We start from the raw sequence: 14,122 nt of genomic DNA on the forward strand, positions 1-14,122 counted from the left end.
AATAGTAGTACTGAGAATGGGCTAAGTTTTTCCCTCTCTTTTATTATTTTTTACACAGTCCAGGAACAACTGCTTTAGAGACTAAAAATGAAACTCTTTCAAGCCACTTCATGCTTCCATGATATGGAGTATGATCTTACACCAGGCAATGATCTTAATCTGACATCTTAAAGACAAACATCCATGGGTATAATGGGATTCAAAACTAATGATTTATTGGTTACAGAGTAAGACACCATCCACTTGGCTAACCAGGCTAGCAATTATAATATAATGTATTAAAAAACAGTGTATGAGTGCAAAAAAGGAACCTTAAATAGCTACCACAGCACTATCAAAATTTTTGTATATGATATTTAATAATTTTAATAAAAAACTGTTTTCATATTTATGTAATTTAAATAAAAAAAGCAACATTAAACTTTTGTTAAAATTTTCTGGGGTACTGGTCATTTCAAATTACTATACCTGATTTATATAATCAATAGGTTTACACATGAAAATAAAGTAAAATAAACAATCCCTATCCTGTTATACGCTTAAATAATCCTATTTGTGAAATCCTGTGCATACACGTGTGTGTGAAAGCATGCATGCATATATTTTTAAATTTACAACTAAATCCCTGTATGTATTCATGCACATATTTATGAGATTAAGTATTTTTATCATTATTTTCAACTTTATAAAACAAGTTAGTTTATGTGATTTGTAATAAAGTGAAGCTAACCAAGCTTTTTAACTTCCAAAAGAAAAAAAAATTAATGTTAATTATCAAAATAATTATATGAAAAGAATTTCAAATATAGACAACATAATTCTTTTCAAAAAATTTTCTTACACGATGTATGGTTTTTACATGCTGAAGAGATTGCAAGCCATGCATTACATTGGTTGCACTGCAGTATAAGTTGAAGTTCAGGGGACATATGAGACTGGCTAGAGCTATGCAAAAGATTATTATAATACTGATAAGGATTCTAAGAGGATATAATATGACTGAAAAATACAATGTCCTATTACACTGTGTCATATTGAAACCAAACTATGATGAAATAGTTACAGAAATTACATTTGGGGAGATTAAGTTGTAGATTTATTATAATAATAAACTTTGACATGTTTTGCTCTTTATTAACTAAAATCTTCATTAGGAAAACAAATATACTAGAGAACATACCTGAAAATTTGACCATTTCCAGCAGCAGTTGTTTTTAACCAAATAACATTAATAATAAATGTAGATTAGTCACACACATTATCTCATACTTCATTTGAATGAAGCATAAGATGTTCACCAATGTGCAAATACTCTACATGGTTATTAGCATAATGGAGATCTGGTAGGTTACATAAACTTAAGAGACTCCTAAACATCAAAGAACGAGATCCTAGTTCCAATTTAGGGTGCTATGCAATCAGATTACTTCTGAGAATTGTTTAAACACCCTTGAAAAGATACTGTATCCTAGATAAGGCATTAAGGCAAAGGATCAATCCATTTCATGATGTTCTGAGTATAAAAATGGTGGCCACACTGCACACATTTTCTCTGAACATCATGAAACGGATTAGTCCTCTGCCTCGATTCCTTATCTGAAAGACAATTTCTTTTCAAGGACATTTAAAGAATGCTCAGAAGTGATATGATCACATGGCACCTCAAACAGGAATCAGAGATGCCATCCATCTTTCATTAGATTTGGAAATCTCTTATATGTTCATGCAACATATCAGATCTCCATTATGTTAACAGCCATTTAATCAGGAAGTAATTAAATAAATAAAGTAATCTGTGCAACAATGAACATTTCATGCTTCATAAGTCAAATAAAGTATTTGACTAATCTATGTATTATCAATATTATATTTTTCAAACCTACAGCTGTTCAGATTTTTTGTATGTTCGCTAGTGCATTTATCTTCCTGATGGAGCAGTTAGTAAAGAGCAAAACATTATTATTATTTAATCCTGCAATGTAGCATCTCTTTATAATTGTCATCATATCTTTGTTCTGACCATTTGAATACTATGGTGCACAGATTTTAAGTCAGTCTTCAGGTAGTAGATGCTTTTCACTTACTGGTGTGGGATCATCCCCCCTATTTAGTGAAGGTCTGATGAGGTGGGACTGGCATAATAAAAAAAATTTCAGCTGAGTGTTTTCAAGATCAGGAAGCAGTGGGGGGGGGGGAGATAGAGAGATTAGATAAATAAGAAGGAAGGACATTATATGACAGTACATTAAATTTTTGAAAGGAGCATAATTATAGATGCAAACGATTCTTTTCTCCTTCATTCGTGACAGCAGAAAGAGAAAAGAGAACAAGGAGTGGTTCCTGGAATCTGAGTAAACATATGATCTGCAAGTTAGGAGATGATTGTCCTTATGGCAAGTGAATGAGTGAAATGCATTGCTGAAGAGATTATGTTGATAGTGAATGAATATAATGAGATGTATAATGGCTGTGTGAGCTAGAATGGGCTTTCATCGAGCCTCTGGATATGGTGATAATAATAATAATAATAACGTATCACTTTATATATATATGTTGGTTAGGAACTTGAAATGGTATTTAATTACAAATTCTTAATTTAATATCATAAAATGATCATTTTATATACTATTTAGTTGAGAGATAAGATGATTATTTAATATAAATCAAAAGACATTCTAATTCATGGTGAAATAATTCTGTTGATATTTTCTCATAATAAAAACATTCAGGTAGCTTCTGCAGTCCTACAAAATTCTGAAGAGTGGTTAAATACCATACCTTTACCTCTTTCTGTTGGATAACATTAAAAAAAAAAAAAAAAGGATTTCTATTCCACATGTGCTTATTTAAAGACAAACTCAGGCCAGATAAATACGTAAAATGTGTACCTGAATTGTAATCCTGGACAATGAAAAGATGTTTAAAAAATTAGCACAACAGTCATTTAAGTATTTTTTTTTTAATTGCTTTCCTCAACTTTGGCTGAGAAAACGTAACACAATCTTTCTTGTTAAGTACTTTATAAATACCATCACCTACTAACTAAATAACAATTGCATATTATACACATAAAGACTGATTCATCGTTTATCTTTTTACATGTCAAAAGCTTTGCTATTAAGTAAAGCTAATGAAATATATATTTTCTGAATACTGAGACTTTTTTTTTACTCAACCGGGTTCATTTAAAAAAATATAAAGGATGATTTGTCTTACAGTTATTCATAAAAATTACTTTTAATTAGCTATTCCAATACTATAGTGATTACATCAACTGTGGCTGCAGATATAGCATTTAAGAACTCAATATTTCATGTCTTCAGGAGAGCACCTACAATTTTTGTTAATTTACTGTTTAATGCTATAAACTATAATTAAAAGACATAAGTAATATATATCTAAAAAAATACTTATTACAAATTAAATTCTTCTTCTTCTTCCTTTTCAATATTTAGTATGCAAAATTATTTTGATTTAAGAAAAGTCGAGAAACTGTCTAAATATTTAAAAATATGAAGCAATGAACACAAAATAAATAACACTTATGTTAAATAGAGAAGACAAAATATTAAAACTGAGAAGTTATGGTCAATCCAGGCTGATCCAGGATATATGAATGCAAAAGAAATTTAATATTAGGAATCAGTATGAACTTGATACCCAACTTCAGGAATATATATGAATGGGCTTCACTTTTGTGGACATTTGAAGTGAACATAAAATGGATTATAAAATTTGATTAGTTCTTTCCCCCCTTCCACAAATGAAGCTCACAACACTTGTAAGAAACGAAATGTTCCAAAGAATGATTTTTCACAGAGGTGATGGATCAGATGAGTAAAGGGTTCCTATTTATGAAATTACCGAAACTGCTCACAATAAGCATACTATATACAGAGCTTTATAACACATGATATCACTTTCAAGCTTGTGTTCTTGCTTTATTGAGATGCCTTCTTTAAATCTGCTGTTTCCCCTCCTGCATTGTCTCTTTATCTGCTGACACTGCAACTGCAATTGTTCAAGTCCTTAAAAAAATAATAATAATAATAATTAGGCCAATAATCAATAGGATTTCAAAATATATTCAAACATGCTTGAAATTAATAAAAGAATTTTCCATTTAAATTATATGTTACTGTAGGTGTGGTCAGTAAATATTCTGTACATCCTTTGAGGGTATATGGAAAAGATGATTATTTGTTACATTATATTCGACTAGAGTTTAACAGTGATGATGATCATTTATGCCAAATAATGATAACTTGAATAAGCTGCAAAGGTGGAAGAATGAGTGGCAATTAGTTTAACACAGTTAAGTGTAAACTTTTAAATTATGGATCCACAAGTGGGAGGCTGTATATTGTACCGAAACTGTATTGGAGGAAGGGAAGACAGCAAGGGATCTTGGGAGAAAGTGGTCAGAACACATTGCAATGGTGGTAAAGACAACCCAGAGGACTGCTGCAATACTACTCGGAACATTGACCAGCAGATATAAGGCTGTCATAGTTCTGCCGTATAAGGCTTTGCTCAGACACGACTAGTATTTGAAGGCCAATGAAGGAGCTTAAAGAGACAAAAGTAGTTAACAAAAATGACAGCAGGACATTGGATAAATTGAGGTTATGTAATCTGGAGTTTTTGATAGATAAAAGTTGAAGGGGATGATGTGATTAAAACATTCAAACTGTTGAACAGTATTTATCAGATGAACAGTGGAGATTTTTTCAAAGGATAGAATAAGGGGAAAAAGACCAAGGAGGCTATGCGTCAAAGTTGTGCAAGAAAGAGGCCATGAGGAAGAAAGTGAGAATGTGTTCCATGCACTTAACACTTTCTATGCTTTGCATGGAAAGTGTTAAGTGCATGGAACACATTGCCTGCGATGGTGGTAAGAATGTAGTTTTGTGGTGTTCAAAAAGTATACACTGCCACAATGAATCTGACTCCATAAAGACTTTGTGATAATGATAACACACACTAGACCCTAGATGGCAAACCTATGGCACATGTGCCAGAGGTGGCACGTCCGAGAATTCTGCTGGCATGTCAATGATTTACAGGTGACATCCTTTTATACGCTTATAAATTATTCAACCTTTTTTTTTTTTAATTATTACAATATGTACAAGTTAAATTTTGTTTTACACGAAAGAAACTAACCAACAAATACATAGCCCACTGTAGGAACAAGGCCCAGCAGCTAAAAACTACAACTGATGTTATGAACCTCTAGTCAATGGCTGAGGGGAATAATGACATGACTCAGCTGATAGAAAACAACTGTGTTTAATCACCAAAACTTTTCATTATTTAAAAGCTTATTAATTAACTCAAGTTTATTATCTTTAATATTTATAGCATATGAAAAGTCACCAGCTGCAACTTTGTCAAAACACGTGGCTTCTAAACATATGATATTAAGAGCAACATGGCAGTCATATCTACCAGGCTTTCTTCCTACAGTGGTCTGTAAACAAATACAATTTTTCTTTGCATCAGTTGACTCATTGTAGATCAGGGTTTCTCAACTGCTGGGCCTTGGCATCAATTATACCGCGCCGCAAGAGGTTCTCCTGAAATTTATCATTTCAGTTTTCTAAGCATTTTTCATGAATAAATATTTTATAGTGGAAATATTCTGAGGAGAATAATATTTATGAATGTATCAAAAAGCTCAGATCTAGAATGTCTAAATAACATCTATGTAGGAAATGTCAATGATGAAGCCACATATTTTTAAACATGGAAGTATTCATGAGTGATCGGGAATTTTCAGACATCGAAATCTTATAACATTCGGAAGTTCGTTGGCTGTCCTGCGGTGAAGTTCTTGAGAGGTTATATGGACTCCTAAAGGAAGTTGAGCTGTTTTTAATTGATAAGAAAAGTGACCTGTCCCATTATTTCCAGGATAAAAAATGGGTAGCCAGGCTGGCATATCTCAGCAATACATTTTCTTACATAAACGAGTTGAATTTAAAACTTCAAGGTCCAGATACAACAAAATTTAATGCTTGGAACAAGATCGAATCATTCAAAAAGAAACTCAAACTCTGGTTTAATATGATTGCAGAAAGAAATAATGAAATGTTTCAGTCGTATTCACATTATATTATGAAGCAGGTGATTTCTATTCACCGAATTCAGTTTCAGATATTATTGCAGCCCACTTGAAGATGTTGTTGTCATTTGAAAAGTTTTATCCCAAACATGAGGATCCCCAGAGGCAAAATATGTGAACCCCTTTGTTGAACACAAAGAGACAGTCCTTTCCCATGAAGAAAGTCTTCAACTTATTGAATTATCATCAGACAAAGGACTGGAAAATACTTTTAATTCTATGAGTAATTCAAAAATTCTGGATAAGAATGAAAAATGAATATCCAAATTTACATGAAATATCCATGAGATTTTTTCTTGGTTTTTCTACCACATATCTTTGTGAAACTGCATTTTCTAGCATGACTGTGCTTATAACGAAACAGAGGAACCGCCTGCAACTTTCTGACTGTCTCCATTTGGCTATCACTTCAATTCAACCCAGAATTAATAAGCTAATGGACAGAAAACAGCAACAAAAGTCTCACTAGCCTAACTAAAACTTTTTCAATAACTTATAACTGATGCGTTTTTAAATTCAAAATATTTAGTGAATTTATTTTGAATTGAATTGAGTGATTAGAATTGAGAGATTCATATATTTTTATTTATTAAATTACAAACTTTGCATATATAAATATTTGGCATATGTGATCATACCATATTTATTCGAATATAATCCTCCCCCCCCCATAATTAAAGCTAAAAATTTGTGGTGCGAGATATATGCGGAAATTTTCGGAAATCCAAAGAGCATCGTCTTCTTTCTCATTATTCCAAGCAAAAATGACTAGTAATTTACAAGACTTGAGATACATAATGAACAATCCTTCACGAATGACTAATGAGAAGTGAAAGCATAGCACAAAACAAGTAATGGCAGGCCAGTAGAGATAGAGCAGCTATGAATACGTGCATATGATTGGTGCAATATTAACAAAAGATTGTGCAACCCAAAGACAAAGGCAACCGACAATTGTTGAGTTGAAATGCTAATGCTCTTCAATTGAATTCCATAACATCTGAAACTGTCATAAGAACATTCACTATATATTTCTTAGTTTTAACACATTCACGACGGAACTTCCATTACTAGCAGGCTCAACTCACATAAAGTTGCAACCCTTGGTTGAATTTTATTGCTGCTTGTTAGCATTTGAGCTGGCAGGCGAACTCATACCTACATTATATGACATGTTTCAATTCATGGTAGAATTTTATTTGAAGTTAGCCTTTGTGATCTGTCACAATGCCATCCAGAATTTCAAATGCAATAAAACAAACTTATTTCATGTAACTGAAAAATTGGACAATAGTTTTTTGTTAGCTACTGTGTTTCCAGTGGTTTTGCTTGAGTCTATATAGCATAGTTTCTGTGAGAGGGGACACGTGATTCATTAGTTAGCAACGTTTTTATTCCAGCTGTCTCTAATTGCACTATTTGTTGAGAAATATATTACATAGACTGCAAAAGCCTCTGTACCTTATTCAGGAATACAATCAAACTACTTGTTTTTCTTGCATCTGCAGTATAATGGCTGTTGGGGAGGGTGTGTTGTTAACCGTGGGGGAGCAAGTTACTATCGCCTCGACGTGAACATGTTTAAATATTTTTTGTGTGCAAGGTATATGCAAAACTTTTTAATGTCTTTTATCGTAAAGTAAAATCAGGAGTGCGAGTTATGCATGAGGGCAAGTCATATTTGAGTAAATATGATAAGCATTTCGCCAACAAGTTGACATCCTTCTGCTGTTTACCCTGCTCAGCTGACTTCTATGGTGAGTTACAATTCATAAATATTTTTCTCACTACCATTTTTTTTCCAAACCAACATCATTAAAATAAATTTAATAATAATTTTACACTGAATAATATAAATTTTTGGTAATCAGAATGGAATGTCAATGAAAATTAGCACAAATTAATTTAATGATGTTGGTATGAGGAAACTACAATATGCTACAAGATTTCATTAGTCCAGTGATTGATAATTAATTTAAACGTACTTTTATATTGTCAACATGCCACACCATATACATAAGTGTATTAATACTCTTTATGATTATGCCATAATTAATTATTAATACTTATGTTAGTTTAATGTATGAACTTTCTAAAAATGGGAAAGGTATTTACGATTAAGTTTGTTGGGACCAGGCCCTCGTCTTATAGAAAAAGAATTGAGAAGCACTGATCCTTAGGATTCCCAGACTCTTCCCTTCTCTAATTGCACATGCGTTCATTATGCATTTCGTGCTGCACATCTGCCAGTAAGCAGAAATAAGCAGCAACAAGTGTATTATTGTTATGTATGTGCACTGCTTTGTTTTTTGCTGTAAGTGTGAATTATAAGGTAATTTAATTTAGGTATATAATAAAATGTTAATTTTTTGAAACTATAAAAAAATGCATTTGATTTAAGTTTTGAATTATTTTGTTACAGTTCTACTTAGCTGGTGAAAATAAAAAACGAAAATTATCCCAATCAAGAATCAGAGAGTTCAAAAGTTGGTGGACTGAAGAGTATGGCATGATTACCAAAGACAATAAAGCAATATGTGTTTTATGTTCTGGGACAGTTGTGTACAGAATGTCATCTGTAAAATGGCATTATGAGACAAACCATAAATCGCTCCTTGAGAAAAGCAAGGATGAACAGAAAGAATTTATTGCTCGGGCAATTAAAAATAGAAATATTCAGTCAACAACCCTAATGAAATTTATTGGCAGTCGTTCAAATATAACTGCTGTTTTATATATTCCCCATCACTAAAAGGGGAAACCTTTTAGTGATGGGGAATATATAAAAGAAGCATGGCTAAAATGAGCACCTGTTCTCTTTGAAGATTTTAAAAACAAAGAAAAAATTATTCAAAGAATAAAAGATATGCCTTTGGCTAGAAACACAGTGAAAAGATAGAATCTTGGAAATGGCCAAATATAGATATAAAATCTTCTGGTTTAATTTCTCTTTGTCTTGATGAGCATACTGACATAATTGGATCAGCTCGTTTAGCAATTTTTATTTGTTATTGCATTCGGAATAATACCAAAGAAGAATTGATCAGTTAACATCATCAGCAACAACAACAAAAGGAATAGATATTTGCAACGCAGTTGTAAATGCACTTGCTGAAAGAGATATAGATCTCTCCAAAATTGTATCAGTAATTACTGATGGTGCTCGCAGTATGACTGGAGAGGAAAATGGTTTTGTCAATTTATTTACCGAACGTACTGGACATTCAGGTCTGGGTGTTCATCACATTATACATCAGCAGGTTTTATGCTCAAAGGCTAGTTTGAAGCCACTGGAAGATATTATGAGCCTTGTAACAAAACTGGTCAATTTTATATCAGCACACACTTTAAATAAACAAAAATTTATAGAATTATTAAGTGAGGTAAACACAGCGTACAATGGTTTACTTATGTACAACAACGTCTGATGGTTAAGTTGTGGGAAGGTTCTTTGAACATTTGTTGAGTGATTAGATGAAATCAGACTTTTTTTACATAATGAGAAAATCACCGAAAAATATAATCAATTAATGAACGTCAAATGGCTTTAGAAATTAATGTTTTTTAGTGATGTGTTTACGTTTAAATGAATTAAATGTTAAGCTGCAAGTTGTTAACAAGACAGTTATTGCAATGTTTGATTTAATCAAAGCATTCGAAGCTAAATTACAAATTTTCAATCGTGACGTTATTTCCAATACCTTCAAATATTTTCCAAATACAAAATAATTTTTTGCAGATCTAAAATCTCATGAAAAAAACAGATTAAGTTAAATTGACAAAAGAGGTTTCTACAGTTATTCAGTCAATAATCAACGAATTTCCTTCAAGATTTACGTAATTCAGGCAATTTGCAGAGACAACAAAATTCATTTTACATCAGCAGATAAACTCAATTTGGAGATTTTTGAGTGGCTGAATTTGGAAGATATAGAAATGCAATTAATTGATTTTTAGTCCAGTTCTATATGGAAACAAAAGTTTGTCGATTTAAGAAATGACTTGGAAATAATTGAAAATGACCAATTATTGGGGGCAATTAAAAAGCATGCAGAAGAGGGAAATAATGAGAACTTGGAATGCCATTCCTGAAACCTTGAGTTGTTTAAAAAACCTAGTGATGGCTATATTATTAATTTTCTCCTCTAAATATGCTTGTGAGTCATTATTTTCCGAAATGAATTTTATAAAAGACGGTTTGAGAAATATATTAACTGATGAATCTAGTTCGACATGTGTATTACTAAAAGTGACAAAATATGAACCTGATATAAAGCCTTTGGCATCTAATAATTTATTAATAATCTCATTAATAAATTGATATTGATAAATGAATAAATTGATATTGATTTGTATATGACAATGTGTATGTCAAATTATGAGTTCATTTTTATGAAATTCTATGTTAATTTTCTATTAATTTTTCCCGTATTAAAAACTGCCTGGCATGTCAGCAACTCGATAAATATTATTTGTAAATTTTTGGCACGCACACATAAAAGGGTTTGCCGACACCGCACTAGACCTTTGACAAAATGTAAATCAGTTTACCAATTAATCAAATAACAAAAACACATTTAATGACAATGAATAGTCATTGGCATTATTATTCCTCTAAATACATTCTCCAACTTTGATTAGATCTTAGGGCATATAGCAAGACAAATGACAAATACTTTGATGGAAATATTGTATTAATTAGGTACCAGATGATTTGGCAATGGTCATATGTGACAGAGTTGATATGTAGTATATTCATCTGTAACAGCACTTATTATTATTATTATTAATGCTTCTCTAGGGAGACCAAGGATTCATCCAGGGGACCATTAAGATACGCATACATAAATACTTATGGTTTTATGAACACATTCGCCAAAGACACACAGCATCTAGCAGTATAGTGCAATTCATATGCTCATCATACACCATGTGGATGTCATGCTTTCTAACCTAGGCAGCAACCAAAAATGACACTATGATTCACCTCCACCAAGCATAAACTGCAAAATCTCACTTGTGTAACTATCTCCTCTTCTCTGTCTATTCATCAAAACTTTGAAGACTACATTTTTTCACCTATTTGTTCTCACATGAGCAATCCATATAACAGTTATTATTCTGGTTGATTACAACTGAATCTTTTCAACTGTCTTCCCATCTCCTTGATACCCAGGTGACCACATGTACACAGCAGTCCACATCTGGACAGCTGTGAACATCCAGACAGATGTGGTCTTATCAAAGCCTAGTAAAGTGCAAAATAGCTTCCTTTTTTCTTATAAATCAGTGTTCTCTTTAACAGGAGAGCTAGCTGAAGTGATGAGTTAACCACCTTAACAATGCAGACTTTACTTTAGCTCACCATCCAGTAATCTCAAGTTTCCAGCATCATGGACTACTTGAATCAAGCCAGCAAAGATTAGTAGAGCCTCTGCTACTAATGGTGCACGAAAAAAGTTAAGCAAGTTTGAGCGGTTAGTAGTTGGAAGGGGATCAATCGTTTGATGCTGTTGGCACACTCCCCCTTAATGAGTCTTTGGACTCCCAGGAGGTGTCGCATAATAATAATAATAGTAATAATCTTACATTTCTGCAACACCGAACTAGTAGTCATTCTCATTTATCCACATAACCCACCTGTTCAAGTTAGCTTGTGGGGATTCTATAGCTAATTGTCCCCCCCCCCCCCTTCCACATACACCTCTCTCTTTTCAACTTAGCATTGTCAGCAAATAATTCTACCTTCATTCTTGATGCTTATGGCATTAGTATATACATATAACATTCGTCTGAAAATCGAGATGTAAGCAGAAGAATTCATTATAAAATATTAATATCAGAAACACATTTAATATTTTTAATGTAATTTTCATAGCAATTGTCAATACAGTTATAGGAAAACTTAAAAAAAAAAAAGAACAATTTAAATGAAAGCACGTGATATTATGTGCAATATCAGCTGCCAGAGAATAGCTCTATATGCATTAATAGATATTCAAAATAAATTACAATAAAATGATTTAGTTAATTATTTTTAAATTATAAACAAAATTTGATTACAATTATGGAACACATGGATGGTGAGTATTGGTTAATATAACTTCCCAAAATTGAGACAGTCTTAGGCAATCGTTTTTGTTCAGGTTTTGTCCACTGAATTCTGTGTTTTGTAGATAGTGTGGTTTGCTAAACCTGAATTGTTTGGCTTGTTAAGATAAATGTATTCCTGATGTTCATCCAGACAAATTTGTGCAGATCGACCAGTTTGTCCATAATGTAAGCCACAAGAGCAGGAGATTCCATAAACTCCAGGTTAAGATACAGGAGGAGTTTTGTCTTTTGGTGAGATAAGGAATGTATCAAATTTGTGAACTGGACAGAAAACAACTTGTACATTAATCTGTTGAAGTAATTATGCTATTTTTTCAGTAAGTATCTTTATATATGGAATACAAATTCTGGTAATTTCTTCCTGAGGGGATTAGGACGATGGCCATAACTACCGATTATTTTTTCGTTAGTTTTTGTATTATAACCATTTGTACTAAAGGTAGTTCTGATAATAAATAGTGCTTTGTTTAAAAGAGAATTTGTAGAACAAATTTTATGAGCTCTATCAACTAAGGATTTGAATACACCATATTTTTGACAAGGGTGGTGATGGGAGTTAGAATCAATGCATTTACTAGTATGAGTTAGTTTTCTATACATCGAGAACTGTAAACTGCCATTTGATTGATGTAGAATGAGAATGTCCAGAAAAGAAGACAATTGTTAGCTTCTACTTCTAGGATAAATTTAATTCTTGGGTTAATTGAATTAATTTTTCTAAGAAATTCATAAAGATCAGACAAAGAGGATTTCCATACAGCAAACACATTAATGTATCTATACCAAACCAATGGTTTAGGTGAAAAAACATCCAGAATATGTTGTATGAAATGTTCCATAAAGTAACTGGCTAGAGTTGGGAAAAGGGAGACCCCATAGCCATTGCCTTGATCTGTTTATATAGTTTGTTCTGAAATCTAAAGTATCCTGAATTAATTATTAAGTCAAATAATTTTACAATATCTGGAGGTAAGTCTTTGTAAAGCAAATCAATCGTATCTGTCAGAGGCATATTTGTAAAGAGTGAGGTTACATTAAAACTAGAAGATCTGTGAGTTGTAAGGATAATCCTGAAATTTTATTCTTAAAATTTTTGTTTTTTTTATGAAGGAAACAGAATTTCCAGTAATTTTAGAAAGAAGATTGGATAAATATTTGAAATTTTATACATTTGGACATCCTATGCAGTTCACAACAGTTCTTAACAGCACATCTTCTTTATACAATTTAGGTAGGCCATACAGTCTTGGAGCAAAAGCATGATGAACTTTTAGCCTCTTTACTGTTTCTTCATTCCAAGAATAAACTTCATTTAAGAGTCTATTAAATTTATTGATTTGTGATTGTGTAGGGCATCTATCAATGCTTCTGTACGTAGATTGATCTTGAAGTAGAAGACTAAGGTTTCTAAAATAATTATTCTTATGAATTACAATTGCTCGACCTTTGTCAGCTTTAATAATAATTAAGTTTTTATTATGTTTTAGAGAAGATATGGCTTGAAATTCTTTCTTAGATAGATTACATTCAGGAGGTAATCTATCTAAGAAAGATTACATTCAGGAGGTATTGATTTAAATAAAATATATGCTGCTTGAAATCTAATTTTGTTTGCTAAATTATATGAACAGTTACGAAGGTCTTTATCTAAATTATACATGGTCCATGATTGCAATGGTGTTTAGTGCTACTGCATAGTCTAATCCTTCAGAAAATACTGATATTTCGTCATTAGATAAAGACGGCCTGAAATATTAACGACAGGTTTTGAGGAGTCAAACTTGTTATTAATACGGTTCTAGGGAAATTCGCTGTAAACATTTACGTAAGACATTTTGCATTAATTTTTGTAAATAATCAACAGATGATAAAGGGTATTAT

At 32.1% G+C, this 14,122-nt stretch overlaps 1 protein-coding gene across 5 annotated transcripts in view; it reads right to left on the minus strand.

Annotated features, from left to right (window-relative positions):
* Positions 1 to 2,998: 2,998 nt before the first annotated feature.
* LOC150108648 (single-stranded DNA-binding protein 3-like) overlaps positions 2,999 to 14,122 on the minus strand; it is a 511,764-nt gene continuing 500,640 nt past the window's right edge. For all 5 annotated transcript variants that reach the window (XM_090416121.1, XM_090416119.1, XM_090416120.1 and 2 more), the window contains one exon: positions 2,999 to 4,028. Coding sequence is in view for 1 of the 5 variants with exons in the window: in XM_090416120.1 (XP_090272246.1) it covers positions 3,993 to 4,028 (36 nt within the window). In the remaining 4 variants the exon portion in view is untranslated. The remainder of the gene's footprint in view (positions 4,029 to 14,122) is intronic.

The sequence above is a fragment of the Typopeltis vanoorti genome, chromosome 3 (genome assembly GCF_054136105.1).
Source record: "Typopeltis vanoorti isolate ZY-2024b chromosome 3, IOZ_Tvanoo_1.0, whole genome shotgun sequence".
Lineage (NCBI taxonomy): Eukaryota > Metazoa > Arthropoda > Arachnida > Uropygi > Thelyphonidae > Typopeltis > Typopeltis vanoorti.